Consider the following 13,943-nt stretch of genomic DNA (forward strand, 5'->3'; position numbering starts at 1 on the left):
ATAAGCAAATTATTCAGGAAAAGGCATTTGGTTATAACAAAATTTCTATTAGCTAAATTTATTTTCATTCATTCAATCCCAGTACACATGTGATAGCTTCAGAATTGCAAGTCAATACCAGGGTGAAAAACACATTTACCATCCAGAGTACAGTGCTTATATAATTTTTTTTTTTTACCCTTTCTTCTTATAATGTATAGTCAAATAGGTAAGTGACACCATTAAAGAAAGAATTTACAAATACACAAAAAGGAAAGTCTATAATGAATCCTTTGGTGCTAGAGTTGGAGATATTTCTATTAAATATGTATTAAGACTCATTGTTATTCAGTCACTAAGTCATATCTGACTCTTTGCAACCTCAAAGACTTGCAGCACACCATAGGAGCCACAGTTTTAGGGGACTGCCACACTTTCTTAGATTTTACCTGCAAAACACCCCAGCAGGTTCTCACAGTAAAGATCTGAGAAAGAACTATCTTGGTTCTCACAGGGGAGGGAAAGAGTAATATTCGTAACAATTACTAGTAACAAATAGTACTAATTATTGGTAACAAATAATACTAATTATTAGTAACAAATAATACTAACAAATAGTAACAAATTTCATTCAGAATTCCCTTTTCTTCAAAGTCTTACTCACTGCAACTTGGATATCTTTGTTCCTCAAACTGTAGATGAAAGGATTCACCATTGGCCCCACAATAGTGTAAAAAAACTGTGGACACTTTATCTTCATCCAGAGACCCAGCAGGAAAAGGCTTGAGATACATGAATGCTGCTGATCCAAAGAAAAGAGAAACCACGATTATGTTGGAGCTGCAGGTACTGAAGGCTTTGGACCTGCCCTCTGCAGAACGGATGTGGAGGATGTTGGAGAGGATCAAGGTGTAAGAAATGGAGATGGTGACACTGGGCACTATGACATTGACGCCCACCACGATGAAAACCACCAGCTCATTGATGGAGGTACTTGTGCAGGAGAGCTGGAGGAGAGGAGGAATGTCACACATGTAGTGATTGATGATGTTTCCATCGCAGAAGGAGAGTCGCAGCATGCACCCAGTGTGGGCCATGGCACCCACAAGCCCCATCACGTATACACCCACCGTCAGCATGAGGCAGACCTGATGGGACATGGAGACCTTGTAGAGCAGGGGCTTACAGATGGCCACGTATCAGTCATAGGCCATTGACGTCAAAATACAGCACTCATCAATAACAAAGAAGGAGATGAAACACAGCTGAGTCATGCACTCTGCATAAGAGATGATGTTCTGGCTCACAAAACTCATCAGCATTTTAGGGGTAATGACAGAGGAGTGGCAGAGATCAATGAAGGAAAGGTTGAAGAGAAAGTAGTACATGGGAGTGTGCAGGTGAGGGTTCAGAGCAATAAGAATAATCAAGCCAACGTTCCCCACCACAGTGACCATATAAATTGCCAAGAAAATGAAAAAGAGAGGCAGCTGGAGTTCTGGCTTCTGTGTTAAACCCAGCAGGATAAACTCAGTCACTGAAGAGTCATTCTCTGGGGCCATTCTTCCCTAGGACACACCTGGAGAACAGGACAGAGGGTAATGTTAAAATGAGTACCCCGCTCTCTCCACCCAACCCCACTCTAATGAGAGAGACCCAGAATGCAATAAGGAACCCCAGCCCACCCTTCTGTGCCTTTGTTTTCTCCTCTGTATAAAGGCTGAGGGAATTTTTAAGGATGTGTATCAAAAACACTAATGGGCAAGTTCTACAGGGATAAGATTCAATGACCCTGTGACCTCGTGACAGTAGCATCTCTGCTCCACTTCTGCTCTGACAGTTACCAGGCCCACCCGATGATCAGTGGTCATCTCAGCAGAGAGAAGACGTGTCATTTCAGAGAGTCCTTCGCTTCTATAGATGAGGTGTGGAAGATGAGTAACAGGACAGATAAAATTCAACACTCACCCTTCAGCACAGAGACTTCAATGTTGGGACTTGCTACCTCTGCTTCGTTATTCTCAAGGAAAAGCAAGTGGTTATGATGAATTTTAGAAACAAACAACCCAGAACAGAGATTCTTCTTCTTTGCTATTGTTTTTGTTGTGAGTGCGTTTTGGAATGAGAGAGTCAGAGCACAGACCTCGGTACCCCAGGCTCTGAGGTGCCATGAGTTACAGGTCATGGTTTCTAATGGTGGCTCTGCAGAGTGTCCTCTCCAGCCTAGGGGGTGGAAATAGCATCTGCTGGTGCCCAGGGAGCACCTGCTAATATGACCCAGAGGTTATTGAATTGGGAAATCCTAGAGACCTGATTAAAACTTAGAAGTCTTAGGTTTTCAAAGTGTTTTCCCCAGAGATCATGATTTGTAGCAAAGAGAAATTACCTACCCTGCATTTAAGCTGAGTTCACTATAACAATGATATTTTGGAAGTAACCCATTTTGCATACATTTTGGTTTGCTGCCAAATGGGGCACATCCTCAAATAGAAAAGCAGGTGACCTTTCCTGAATACACAGCACCTACCCCTCTATGAAATACTAACCACTTGTTTGTTTATTCAGTTTGTTTTACCACAACACATGCATTCACATGCTCACTTGCATTTGAATCTAAGTTCCATAAGGGCAGAGATTTTGTCTATTTTTTTCAGTGTTATTTTTGTAGCAACTTAGAGTAACACCTGGCATATGCAGTAGGTATTGACTAAATATTTGCTTAATAAACACTGAAGAAATGATAATCCCTTTCCCCTATGTTTCTTGGAACCAATTGTAGATATTACAATAGAATTGTTACCCCCCCTGGCAAAAGCTTATATAGTTTAAGTCAATGTTTTTCTTTGTAGACTTGAGTGTGGTGCAGGAAAAACATCATTAAGGTATACCTGGATGTTTCAGTAGACTGGCCCAACCCTTTTGTGGGTTTCTGATAGGTACTATTTCAGATACTGAGGAATTATTAGGAGACAATCCTATACCTTCTAGGAGCTTATGGTTTAAGAGAAGTACACATATAAAAAGAAACATTTTAACATTTGTTACAAATAAGAGTCAACATAGAAGAAATGATGCTTTCCAGTTGTGGTGCTGTAGAGGACTCTTGAGAGTCCCTTGGACTGCAAGGAGATCAAACGAGTCAATTCTAAAGGAATTCAACCCTGACAATTCATTGGAAGAACAGATGCTGAAGCTGAAGCTCAATACTTTGGCCACCTGATGTGAAGAACCAACTCATTGGAAAACACTGTGATGCTGGGAAAGATTGAAGGCAAAAGGATAAAGGGGCGGCAGAGGATGAGATAGTTAGATAGCATCACTGACTCAATGGACACGAGTTCAAGCAAACTCTGGGAGATAGTGAAATACAGGGATACTGGTGTGCTGCAGTCTATGGGGTCACAAAGAGTCGGGCACAACTTAGCAACTGAACAAACAGTAACACAGGTAGTTATCATATTGAAAACACTCTCTGATACAGCTGGTTTAGTCCTAAAAACCCAAGAGAAACTCTAGCTCATGGGCAGAGGGAACTGTGTGTAAGAATATTCATAGCAGCACCATTTGTAACAGAATAAAGAAACAGGGTTGCCCTGGTGGCTCAGTGGTAAAGAATCTGCCTGCAGAGGCAGGAGACATGGGTTCAATCCCTGGATCAGGAAGATCCCCTAGAAAAGGGAATGCAACCTGGGAAATCCCATGGCCAGAGGAGACTGGTGGGCTACAGTCCCTGGGGTCACAAAAGAGTCGCATACAACTTAGTGAAAAAACAACAACAATAAAAGAAAACAGTTAGCTTTTCATCAGCTGGAAAATGAGTATTTCACATTATATCCCTAAAGGGGAAAACTTAAGAGTAGTGTGAATGAATGAAGTAAAACAAAATTTATCAATAAATCACAAAACCATGGAGTTGAGTGAAAAAAGTGAGCTGCTAAAAATAATCCATACTGTATGACATTTAATGATCTTTGGACACTTGGATAGCTACTCTCTACAAATTTACAGATGCATAAAGTTGTAAGAAAAATGACATGAATGTAAAATTATCAACAATGCATCATTAAAGGTGTTTTACAGTGAAAGAAATGAGGGAATTGAGATTAGAAAAAGAATTAGGGGAATATGAGTTATGCCTATAATGTGAAAGTTGGGTGATGTATATACAGGTGTTTATTATGTTCTTTGTATTTTTTTCTGAAGGGGTGAAATATTTTACAATAAACTCAATGAGACTAAAGGTAGGACACATTATTCTAAAACACTGTGATAGAGTTAATAATATAGCAAGTATCAGTTACATGATGATATTTATTATATTAATAGCATGTTATTAAATGGTGAGAACAAATAAAAGCTAGTCAGGGTAAAAAAAATTTTTTTTAAGGCTTCTGGATCTTCTTATAGACCCCAACCCAGTTTTAGTCTTTTATATAATGCCAACTCAGACCATACAGCTGGACCTACACACACCACATATGCACAAACTGTTGCCATTAAGATGATCATATACTGAAAAATAAATTGTCAAATCATAGAGCCCAAGTTACACGACGAGCTTGGGCATTCAGTCTTTCTGGAGAATCTTCTTTCATGTGGGCAGAGTGTACCCGGACAATACTACGAGGCATTGCAGCACCTGCTGGTAATGAGAGAACTTTGATAGAAACCCCATGTTGCTCCATAACTTGACTTTCTCTGGCAGATTTGCAGATGGTGGTCAGGCTGCCAGAACCATTGATGGATTGCTTGTACTGTAAGAGAGAGAGGAATCCTGGAAAAAAGAGAAGCCCGGAGAGGGTGATGAAGGAACAATAGAAAAGTCACAGAAACACTTCCCTCCCTATGATCCATGAGGCCCAGATCTAAAGCCTAATGTTTCCCTTTGAACTGGCCCAAGACATTCAGGAGGGGGATGCTTTAGCAGGAGAGTTTAGAAGTGTGTGCAGAATAGCTTAAATACAGCCCCACTACAGTCCCCGGGGTCACAAAGAGTCGGACTTGACTGAGCACACATGCACAAGAGTTGGGGCTTCCCTGAGGGCTCACAGGTAAAGAATCTACCTGCAATGCAGGAGATGCAGGATACTTGGGTTCAATCCCTAGGTTGGGAAGATGCCCTGGAGGAGGAAATAGCAACCCACTCCAGTACTCTTGCCTGAAAATCTCATGGCCAGAGGAACCTGGCAGTCCATGGGGTCTTGGAAGAGCTGGACATGACTGAGTGCCTGAGCACACACAGGCAGTGCTCAACTCAACACAGCTGAGAATTCCTTCTGACAGAGGCCGTGCTTCTGAGTTAGGAAGTTTAATTCCAAGGGAAATTTTAAAGGCTTCTTAGAAGAGTCCCTGGTGTTTGTAGGTGGTCACTGGGCACCAGACACTGATTCTGTCTGCCCTCAGGCAGTCCTGGCCTGACACTCTGCCCCCAGGGCCACTGCCTCCACATGAGTGAACATTCCCTATCAGTTACTCTCTTTAGCCTTGAAGTTAGCAGTTATCTCCACTCTGAATGGGGCAAGTATGAAAGAAAAGGTGGAAAGGAACGGTCCCCTTGGAGGCAAGCGAATTGAACAACTCACTCAGCCCACATCCTTGCAGGAACCGTCCTCAGAGTGAGTCTAACTCCCCCACTGGCCCTTTAAAATGCAAAGGTTGGTAACTTTCCCTCTATCTTCTTTCCCATCCTCTCACTCTCCTGCCTATCAGAGATGGATTCGTTCTTAGCTCCCATCAAGGGCCCTGAAGACACTCACCAGAGGCGAATAACAATAAAGCGTTTAAGTATGCAGTGAAATTGATCCAGCAGATCTTGTAACTCAAGTAGTACACGAATTTACCTTGATTTAGCAAGTGGTGATACAGGAGGAGTGCACTGAGCAGAAGGATGCCTGATGTCCGGACAAAAGCAGAAAGAAAAGTCCCTTCTGATGGACCCTGGCTCTCGTACTTAAGTCTTAACCTGAGATATGCTTGACTTCCAAATCCCTAGCATGCACAACTGAACCTTCTCCAAAGGCCAATGCCACTTGAATGGTGGATCCAATTTAGCAGCTATGTATCTAAGCCAAGGAACTGGGAGGGCTGAGTTAGTCAGAGACCACAGCCTGGACCTACAAACCAAGTATGCCTCCAATCTTATGTTAGGGAAGACAGGAAGTTACTTGTGACTGAAGACAGGAAGTTACCTGTGAGGAAAGCGAGGCAGGCAGTCATAATGAGAGTATATTTGGTTTGAGGAATCATATAGGTGAATTCAAAACCCAGGAGCAAGTTATGCGTGAAGGAAAGGCTGACCACCACAATCAGAATGTTCCTGACCACTTCCAGGCCATCTGTTGAAAAGAAGAAGCTGTATTGAGAGGAGGACAGATATTTCCTCTGGCTCATTTCTACCTGGGGCACACAAATCTCTAGGTAAACATGAATGAGGTGAAACATTTGATTAAATAATAAAGAGCAGAGATAGGGCAAGAAAGAGGCAGGGGTCTTAAGCTAAATGGGAGATGGAACCAAAAGAAATTGTTCTCTGTCTTTGTATCTCTGTAAACTTCTTTCTCTTCTATTTTTTCAAAATGTATTTCTTGCTAAACACTTTTGTCTTCCTCTAGTGTAACAAGTTTTCTTTGCTGCCAGTCACCTTTCTTTTATATCCTCACATTCTAGATGTGCTAGATACCCTGTAGCTACTGTCAGGGCTTCTCAGAGATCCATCAGTTAAGTCTGTGAGCTTCTAAGCCTTTCTCCAAAACATGCTAATACTGAGCTTTTGGGGTAGGCCTTGACTGTATTGATTATGGAAGTGGGCACACTGCAAGCACAGGTGGTTGCACTAGAGGATAATGTTGAGATGAATGGAAGTCGAGGAAAGATGAACCCTCGTTCTCCACTTGATCTTAGCCAAAAGGCTGAGAAGCAATTGAACCCTTATTCTCTACCCATCTCTTTCCATAGTATAACTCTGACCTGCTGGCCACAGGGAAGTACAACATATCCACGGACTGTGGCTTATTATAGGGTCTTGGGGTCCCAACTTCAGTACAGTCCATTCCTCTATGGTGATTCCTACAGCCAAGAAGACTAAGATCCAGGAGGAGAAGAACAGGTTGGTGGCCTCGGCCTTTCTGACAAGTGTGTACACCATTGAGATTGGAGATTTTAAGCAGAGACCATCACCAATATCTCACGTGCTTCTTCTCAGATATGATTAGTCACAAGAAAGAGGGCAAAAATCTAACTTTTAGTGATTGTTGACTCATTGGCAGTGGCAGAAGCTGAAGTAACTTATGAAACAGAGACAATAAATCCCACTGTTCCCCACTCCTCCACTTGGGCTAGTCTGTCGTCACGGCTGCCAACTGCCATGGAATCATCTTGGTCTGACCCTTGACCCTGAGACCTACTGCTGTGGAAGCACCTAGGGCCTAGAGGCCTTGAAAGAGGATCCAGATACAGAAGGAGGTATGATGTCACACACAGAGAACACTATCAGATATAGGAGCAACTAGAGGATCTGAAAGAAGTTAGACATGTATGATGGAAGACATTAGGATTATATGTTCCAGGATTGATGAACATTAGATAGGGATCAGTGAAATGCACAAGGTATTTGGATCACTATGTGAGATGTCAGCTAGCTAGCATCACAAAAGAGAATGCCCACTCATAATTTGGGGTGTTTTGAAGATAGGTGAGGGATTAGTGAGACACAGGTCAGAGAAGAAATGATATATGTAGTTAGGGAAAACAGGAGTCAAGATAAATCACCACAGATGGTGATTGCAGCCATAAAATTAAAAGACGCTTACTCCTTGGAAGGAAAGTTATGACCAACCTAGATAGCATATTAAAAAGCAGAGACATTACTTTGCCAACAAAGGTCCGTCTGGTCAAGGCTATGGTTTTTCCAGTGGTCATGTATGGATGTGAGAGTTGGACTGTGAAGAAAGCTGAGTGCCGAAAAATTGATGCTTTTGAACTGTGGTGTTGAAGAAGACTCTTGAGAGTCCCTTGGACTGGAAGGAGATCCAACCAGTCCATGCTAAAGGAGATCAGTCCTGGGTGTTCATTGGAAGGACTGATGCTGAGGCTGAAACTCCAGTAATTTGGCCACCTCATGCAAATTGTTGACTCATTGGAAAAGACCCTGATGCTGGGAGGGATTGAGTGCAGGAGGAGAAGGGGCCGACAGAGGATGAGATGGTTGGATGGCATCACTGACTCGATGGACATGAGTTTGAGTAAACTCCAGGAGTTGGTGATGGACAGGGAAGCCTGGTGTGCTGCGATTCATGGGGTCACAAAGAGTCAGACACGACTAAGCTACTGAACTGAAACTGAACTGAAACCATGGGAGCAAGCACAAGCCTGCTTATAAGAAAGAATTTAGTAGGTACAGGTTTTGGTTAAGTTTAAGGTGCCTCAAGGGCATAGGATAGAATTAGTCTTGAAACTTAATTGTAAGTTAAGGCTTATCAACTTAGGAATGGCAGTTGAAACATAGGTGTGCATATCACCATCAGAGGATATCACACAGAAGGTGACAAGAGGCAGTGAAGGAAATTCTGATTAACATCATCATTTATGAGAAAGAGCAAGGAATGAGAGGTCAGAGCAAGGCTGCGTGTGTGTGAGGGTGTGCTAAGTCACTTCAGTCATGTCCGACTCTTTGCGACCCCATGGACTGTCATCTGCCAGGCTCCTCTGTCCATGGGATTCTCCAGGCAAGAATACTGGAGTGGGTTGCCATGCCTTACTCCAGGGGATCTTCCCCACCCTGGGTCTAACTCCTGTCTCTTATGTTTCATGCACTGGCAAGCGGGTTCTTTACCACTACCGCCAGCTACAAGAATACAAATGCTGCTGAATAATTAAAGAAGCTTGAGTTTTGAGGAGACATTAGATTCCTAATGCAGAGAAATCTGATTAGGGGGAAGCTGAACATATGCCACTTGATTTGATGATTATAATGTCACTGGTGGTTTTGGGCATGACATTCTCTGCAGAACAATGGGCCAAGTGAAAGTAGAAGGGAGATTGTTAGGTTTTATGGGTTTTTTTTGGTTGCTGTTCTTTTGTTTTTTAATAGGCAACTAGATTAAAGAAATAACAATAAATGGAAAAAGAAAATCAGAATTTTAGTTTCAAAAGGGAAGTGTGCGATTTTGAAAAAGTAAGAGACTGATAGGATAGTTCCCATGTACCCTTTACCCTGCTTCAGTGATCATCCCTGACTTATTCTGAAACAAACCCAGAGAATTTCATCCTTAAATATTTGTTGGTGTCACTAAAAGATGAGGACTAATTTTTCCTCATAGATTTATTTATTCTCCCTCTTTGTTTTCTTAATCTGGTTTTTTAGAAGTCCATCAGTTTGTTGATATTTTCAAGATCCCTTTACATATTTATCCATATGAAAATATTATTTTAAATAGATTTTATTACTTTAAGTTTTTACCTCATTGTTTCTCTTTCCAATTAGTTTTTTCTCTCTCGAATTTCTAAAAACAGTTAAAACTTCTTTAACATGCCAGGATTTAAGGTGACCCATGTTTATCTGTGCACAGAGTTTGCTATATCTCACATACTTTTTCCTACTTAAACAAGTTTAAAAATAATATTTTAAAGAGCAGTTATGTTTTTCCAGCAAAATTGAGCAGAAGAAAACAACTGAGCAGAAGATGCAGAGATGTTTTCATATACTCCCTGTATATCCCACACAGGGACAACCTTCTCTGTTCTCAACATTCCCACCAAAGTGGTACATTTGTTACATTTATAAACCTACAATTACGTATTATTATCGTCCAAAGTCCATGGTTTATGTTAGGGTTCACTCTTGGCTTATGTCTCATATATTTTCACATTAGACAGATCTTAATGTTAATGCCGACTTCACCATTGAAATCTATTTGAGTCTGTGTTCACACGTACAAATGTTTCCCACTGGAATGTATCTTTACATTCCAGTGAAACTATAATATTGTAGAATTCATGATTGCAAGATTCACTAGTAAATAACTGAACATAGTCCCATCTGGGACAATTAAAGTTTTTCCTGGGACTTACCTGATGGTACAGTGTATAAGAATCCACTAGTCAGTGCAGGGGATATGAGTTTGATCCCTAATCTGAGAAGATCCCACATGCTGAGGAGCAACTAAGCCTGTGAGCCACAACTACTGAGGCTGCCCTTGAGAGCCTGTGAGCTGCAAGTACTGAGTCAGTGCAGCACAACCACTGAAGCCCGTGCACCCGGAGCCCTTGCTCTGAAGCAAGAGAAGCCATTTCAGTGAGAAGCTCGTCCACTGCAATGAAGAGTAGCCCCCGCTCGCCGCAACTAGAGGAAGCCCGCATGCAGCAACAAAGACCCAGAACAGCCGTAAATAAAATAAATGAATTATTTTTAAAAAGAAAGAAAGGAACCAGCTCCTCTCACACACCTGAGGGCAGGAATGAATGCAGGTTCTCAGCGGGACAGGAAGGTCAGTGCCCAGACCACCTGGGCCTCCCTTTTCTGCCTTTCTCTGCTTCCCTCACCCCCACCTCCCTGGAGCCCAGCTCCCCTCCCACTTCCCCTCAAAAAGCAGAATCTTTTACTAAACACTAGGAACTCTGGAGACCAAAAAGAAAAATGGAATAATTATTCATCTAAAGCAGTGTCTGTGTCACTTATGAGCTTGATTAGGTGCTTCTGTGATCCCATTTCAAGACGAGAGTACCCACTAAGACTTTATCCGCTGGGTTGGGGTGTCATGGACAAGTGTGGGACTGTGTTGTTTCTGGGTCTCTTTCCTGGATATTTGTTTTCCTTTATTTCAAAATGAAAGTATGATAGCTACCTTCCTCTACTCTACTTGGAATACCCTTCCGCTTGTGAGTGAGAGACCATAGGCTAATACTCCTCACTATCTGAGACATGGATGGTCTGATTCCTGCCCGTGGGATATGTATTCTAGGCAACACTTTATCATGATCTCAGGAGCTGAAACAGCTCCTCCTGACATCTTGAAGAGAAAGTCACAGAGGGTCAACCCGAACCCTGGGGCTCAATGCATGGGCAGAAGATCCCCTTCTGCTTGTTGGAAGTTAGTGGAGGTGATGACTACAGTGTTTATGGGTGGGGAGTCTCTATACAGCACCTCTGTGGTCTATGTCTGTACTTGCACTCAGATACTTTTCACATCACTTGGCTTCCCCATCCCCTTCTTCATCAGATGTCTTTCTGAGGTGTGGACTTTGACCTTCAGGACAGACTCATGTGCAGAACTGGATGGTGGCATTTCGCTACATTCTAGTCCAGGATTTTTTGATTATGTACCTTTCTGGAATGCTTCTTAAATAAAAAATTTCATTTTCCCACCCCATATTTGCATAATCAGACAACTGGGGTTAGAGAGAGCCACTTTAGCTCTATCTCCCCTCTAACAGATAAAACCTGAGGACAGTGTGAAGCTCTCACTGAGAATGGACTCTGAACCATTTCCTTTTGCATTTTCACAGGGATCTAAAAACCCACATTTGATTTTGGTAGAAATCTCTACAAGATGTTGCTTCACATTACCATTTGTTGGATAAACACCAGCAAAGCATAACAGTCATGCAGACCAAGTGTAAGAACACGCCTTCACTCCACTGACCACGGCTCCCTTCAGGCTAAAGCAGCCGTGTCTGGTGGAGCAGCAGCAAGCCCAGCGTGCCCACGGGGGCTGCCAGGCACTGTGGGTGGGGGTGGAGCGGGGACTCTCCCTGGTGGCTTGTACTTAGGACAGTGAGAGCAGGGTTTGGAGGGAGCAGCGGTTCTTTCCAAACCTGAATGCCCCAACAGAAAGCTTCAGAAAGTCATAGCTTAAAAAGAGCTAAAAAATTAAAAAACAAGATGAAAAGACAAAAATCATCTCTCTAGTGTCCAGGCTTTTCACTAGCTCACATGACTTTAAACATTCTCCTCTCCTCTACCTTGAGACAGCACCTAAATCATGGCTTTTGGATAAAGGAAAAGAGGAAGAAGAGAGATGACAGCCAAATCATTCTCTGTGTTTACACTTAATGCTTGTCTCTCTGTGTAACTTCTTGATCTCTAAGATTTATTCCATTCCAGCAGCTTTCCCCAAGGAAGCAAAGGAGAGTGACAGGTATAAGTCAATAAAATCTTCTATATTGATATCCCCAAAGCAGCCGAGTTAATTTTCACATGTTATTTCATGTAATCCTAATAATCCAAATCCTATATTATTTTCTGTTTAAGGATTAAAGAAAAATATCTCCTAGAGGTACATGTGCCCTTTAGTATTTTTGGGGATGACTACACCATGCCAGTGGTGGAAAATAAATTATGTAATCCATATGAGAATAAGATCAATGATTTGCTGTGCACCATGGAGAAGGATTTGATACATTTGAAATAATCATTTTAAGTCAGAAAACATGTTAACAATTTTGTATAGGGACTCAGCTCACTTTAATTCAACAGACATAAGTTAGCACAGAGAGCAAGTCACCTTGATTATCTCCTTCCACATTGGGAGGGATACCTGGCACAACTGTGAAGATATTGCTTTAGCTCATTTAACTTTGACTCATCCTCAACAAAAAGCATATGAGATAGTTCGAATATTTGCCCTTGCCTTTGAATTACATTTATTGATTTTTGTAATTTTATAGCAAAAATTGCAATTTTATAGCAAATTGCAAATAAATTTTAGTTCCAAACAAACTACTTGTGTGGTGAGACAGTCACACACACACACACACACTCACACTCACACACACAGAATCATAATAGTCTGACTTGAGATTTAACTAAATATTATTCACGATATGTGTGATTCATGGACTGGTAGAAGGCTTGTATAGGTATTGAGTATACTTGAAGTTTTGTGTTTAAAATACCTAACTCCATTTTTTTTAATAATAAATAAAATAAAAAATAAAATATTGGCTCCAGTAGACCTTATGCAATAATTTTGCTAGAACATATATAAGGAGAACAGATGCTTATCTGCAATACTTTATTTTCAGGATAAGTGAGAATCCTGTGTCAAATATCAACTCTTCTAATACCATAAATCATATCTTTGAGGACTCATTTCCTTTCATTGAGAGATGATCTCTTAGCAAAATTCAAGTATACAAAATAGTATTATGAACTAGATTCACAAGCTGTACATTAGATTCCAGGAATTTATAACTGAAAACTTTAAAAAATAGTCACCATATAAGGTGGTGATGTGTTAGCTTGTTGTGATAATCATCTTACAATATATCAAATCATCAGGTGTACACTTTAAGTGTGTGTGTGTGTGTGTGTGTGTACTCAATTGCCCAGTCATGCCCAACTCTCTGAGATCCCATGGACCATAGCCCAACAGGCTCCTCTGTCCATGGAATTCTCCAGGCAAGAATACTGAAGTGGGTTGCCATTTCCTTCTCCAGGTGATCTTCCTAACCTGTAGACTGAACTCTAGACTCTTGAACTTCTTGCATTGGCAAGTGGATACTTTCAAACTATGACCACCTGGGAAGCTTACACTTTAAGTATACACAACATTTATTTGTCAGTTATACCTCAAAAATCTGCGGGGGTGGGGGGGGGGAGGGCGGGGACCGAATCTTACTTTGTGATTTTTCTTCCAGGAAATGAAAATCTTTATTAGCATATCTTACCTCTTTTTCAGATCATGAGTCTGTAAGCTGGAGAAAAACAAAGTATTCTGATGGAATTAGGTATCTGGGGGTGATTAGTTTATCTTACATCTGAATAGCCCTTTGTGTCCTTCAGCCTAAGTGAATTCTCCCTACTTCTGAAGACAGTTTAAAATCTACCCTTCCCTAAAGACTGCTATTGTCGCTATAGACAGTAGTGTTCTGCCTCATCTCTGAAACTCAACCAGTTCCTACCACTTTTTATAATGACTTGCTGGTCTCCTCAGGCATGGGCTTGATATATGAGGAGTGACGGTTCT

The 13,943-nt window shown here is 41.6% G+C and overlaps 1 protein-coding gene and 1 pseudogene across 1 annotated transcript; both read right to left on the bottom strand.

Annotated features, from left to right (window-relative positions):
• Window positions 1-610: 610 nt before the first annotated feature.
• LOC122431140 lies at window positions 611-1,550 on the bottom strand (annotated as a pseudogene).
• A 2,722-nt stretch (window positions 1,551-4,272) lies between these two features.
• LOC122431384 (transmembrane protein 225-like) lies at window positions 4,273-7,344 on the bottom strand. Its single transcript, XM_043452684.1, has 4 exons — window positions 6,946-7,344; window positions 6,168-6,314; window positions 5,736-5,870; window positions 4,273-4,753 (listed from the first exon to the last, which is right to left on the bottom strand). The coding sequence occupies exons 1-4, from the start codon at window positions 7,121-7,123 to the stop codon at window positions 4,512-4,514; spliced, it is 702 nt and encodes a 233-aa protein (XP_043308619.1). The 5' UTR covers window positions 7,124-7,344; the 3' UTR covers window positions 4,273-4,511.
• Between the last annotated feature and the right edge of the window lie 6,599 nt (window positions 7,345-13,943).

This window comes from Cervus canadensis, chromosome 29, assembly GCF_019320065.1.
Source record: "Cervus canadensis isolate Bull #8, Minnesota chromosome 29, ASM1932006v1, whole genome shotgun sequence".
Lineage (NCBI taxonomy): Eukaryota > Metazoa > Chordata > Mammalia > Artiodactyla > Cervidae > Cervus > Cervus canadensis.

What these genes read in the sequence shown, in the direction of transcription:
- LOC122431384 (XM_043452684.1), bottom strand. Translation starts at nt 7,123, where the DNA reads ATGGTGTACACACTTGTCAGAAAGGCCGAGGCCACCAACCTGTTCTTC. An exon ending in CTGCCTCGCTTTCCTCACAG is followed by an intron (nt 5,871 to 6,167) that starts GTAACTTCCTGT and finishes TCCGGACATCAG; the next exon opens with GCATCCTTCTGCTCAGTGCA. An exon ending in TTTATTGTTATTCGCCTCTG is followed by an intron (nt 4,754 to 5,735) that starts GTGAGTGTCTTC and finishes TCTTTTTTCCAG; the next exon opens with GATTCCTCTCTCTCTTACAG.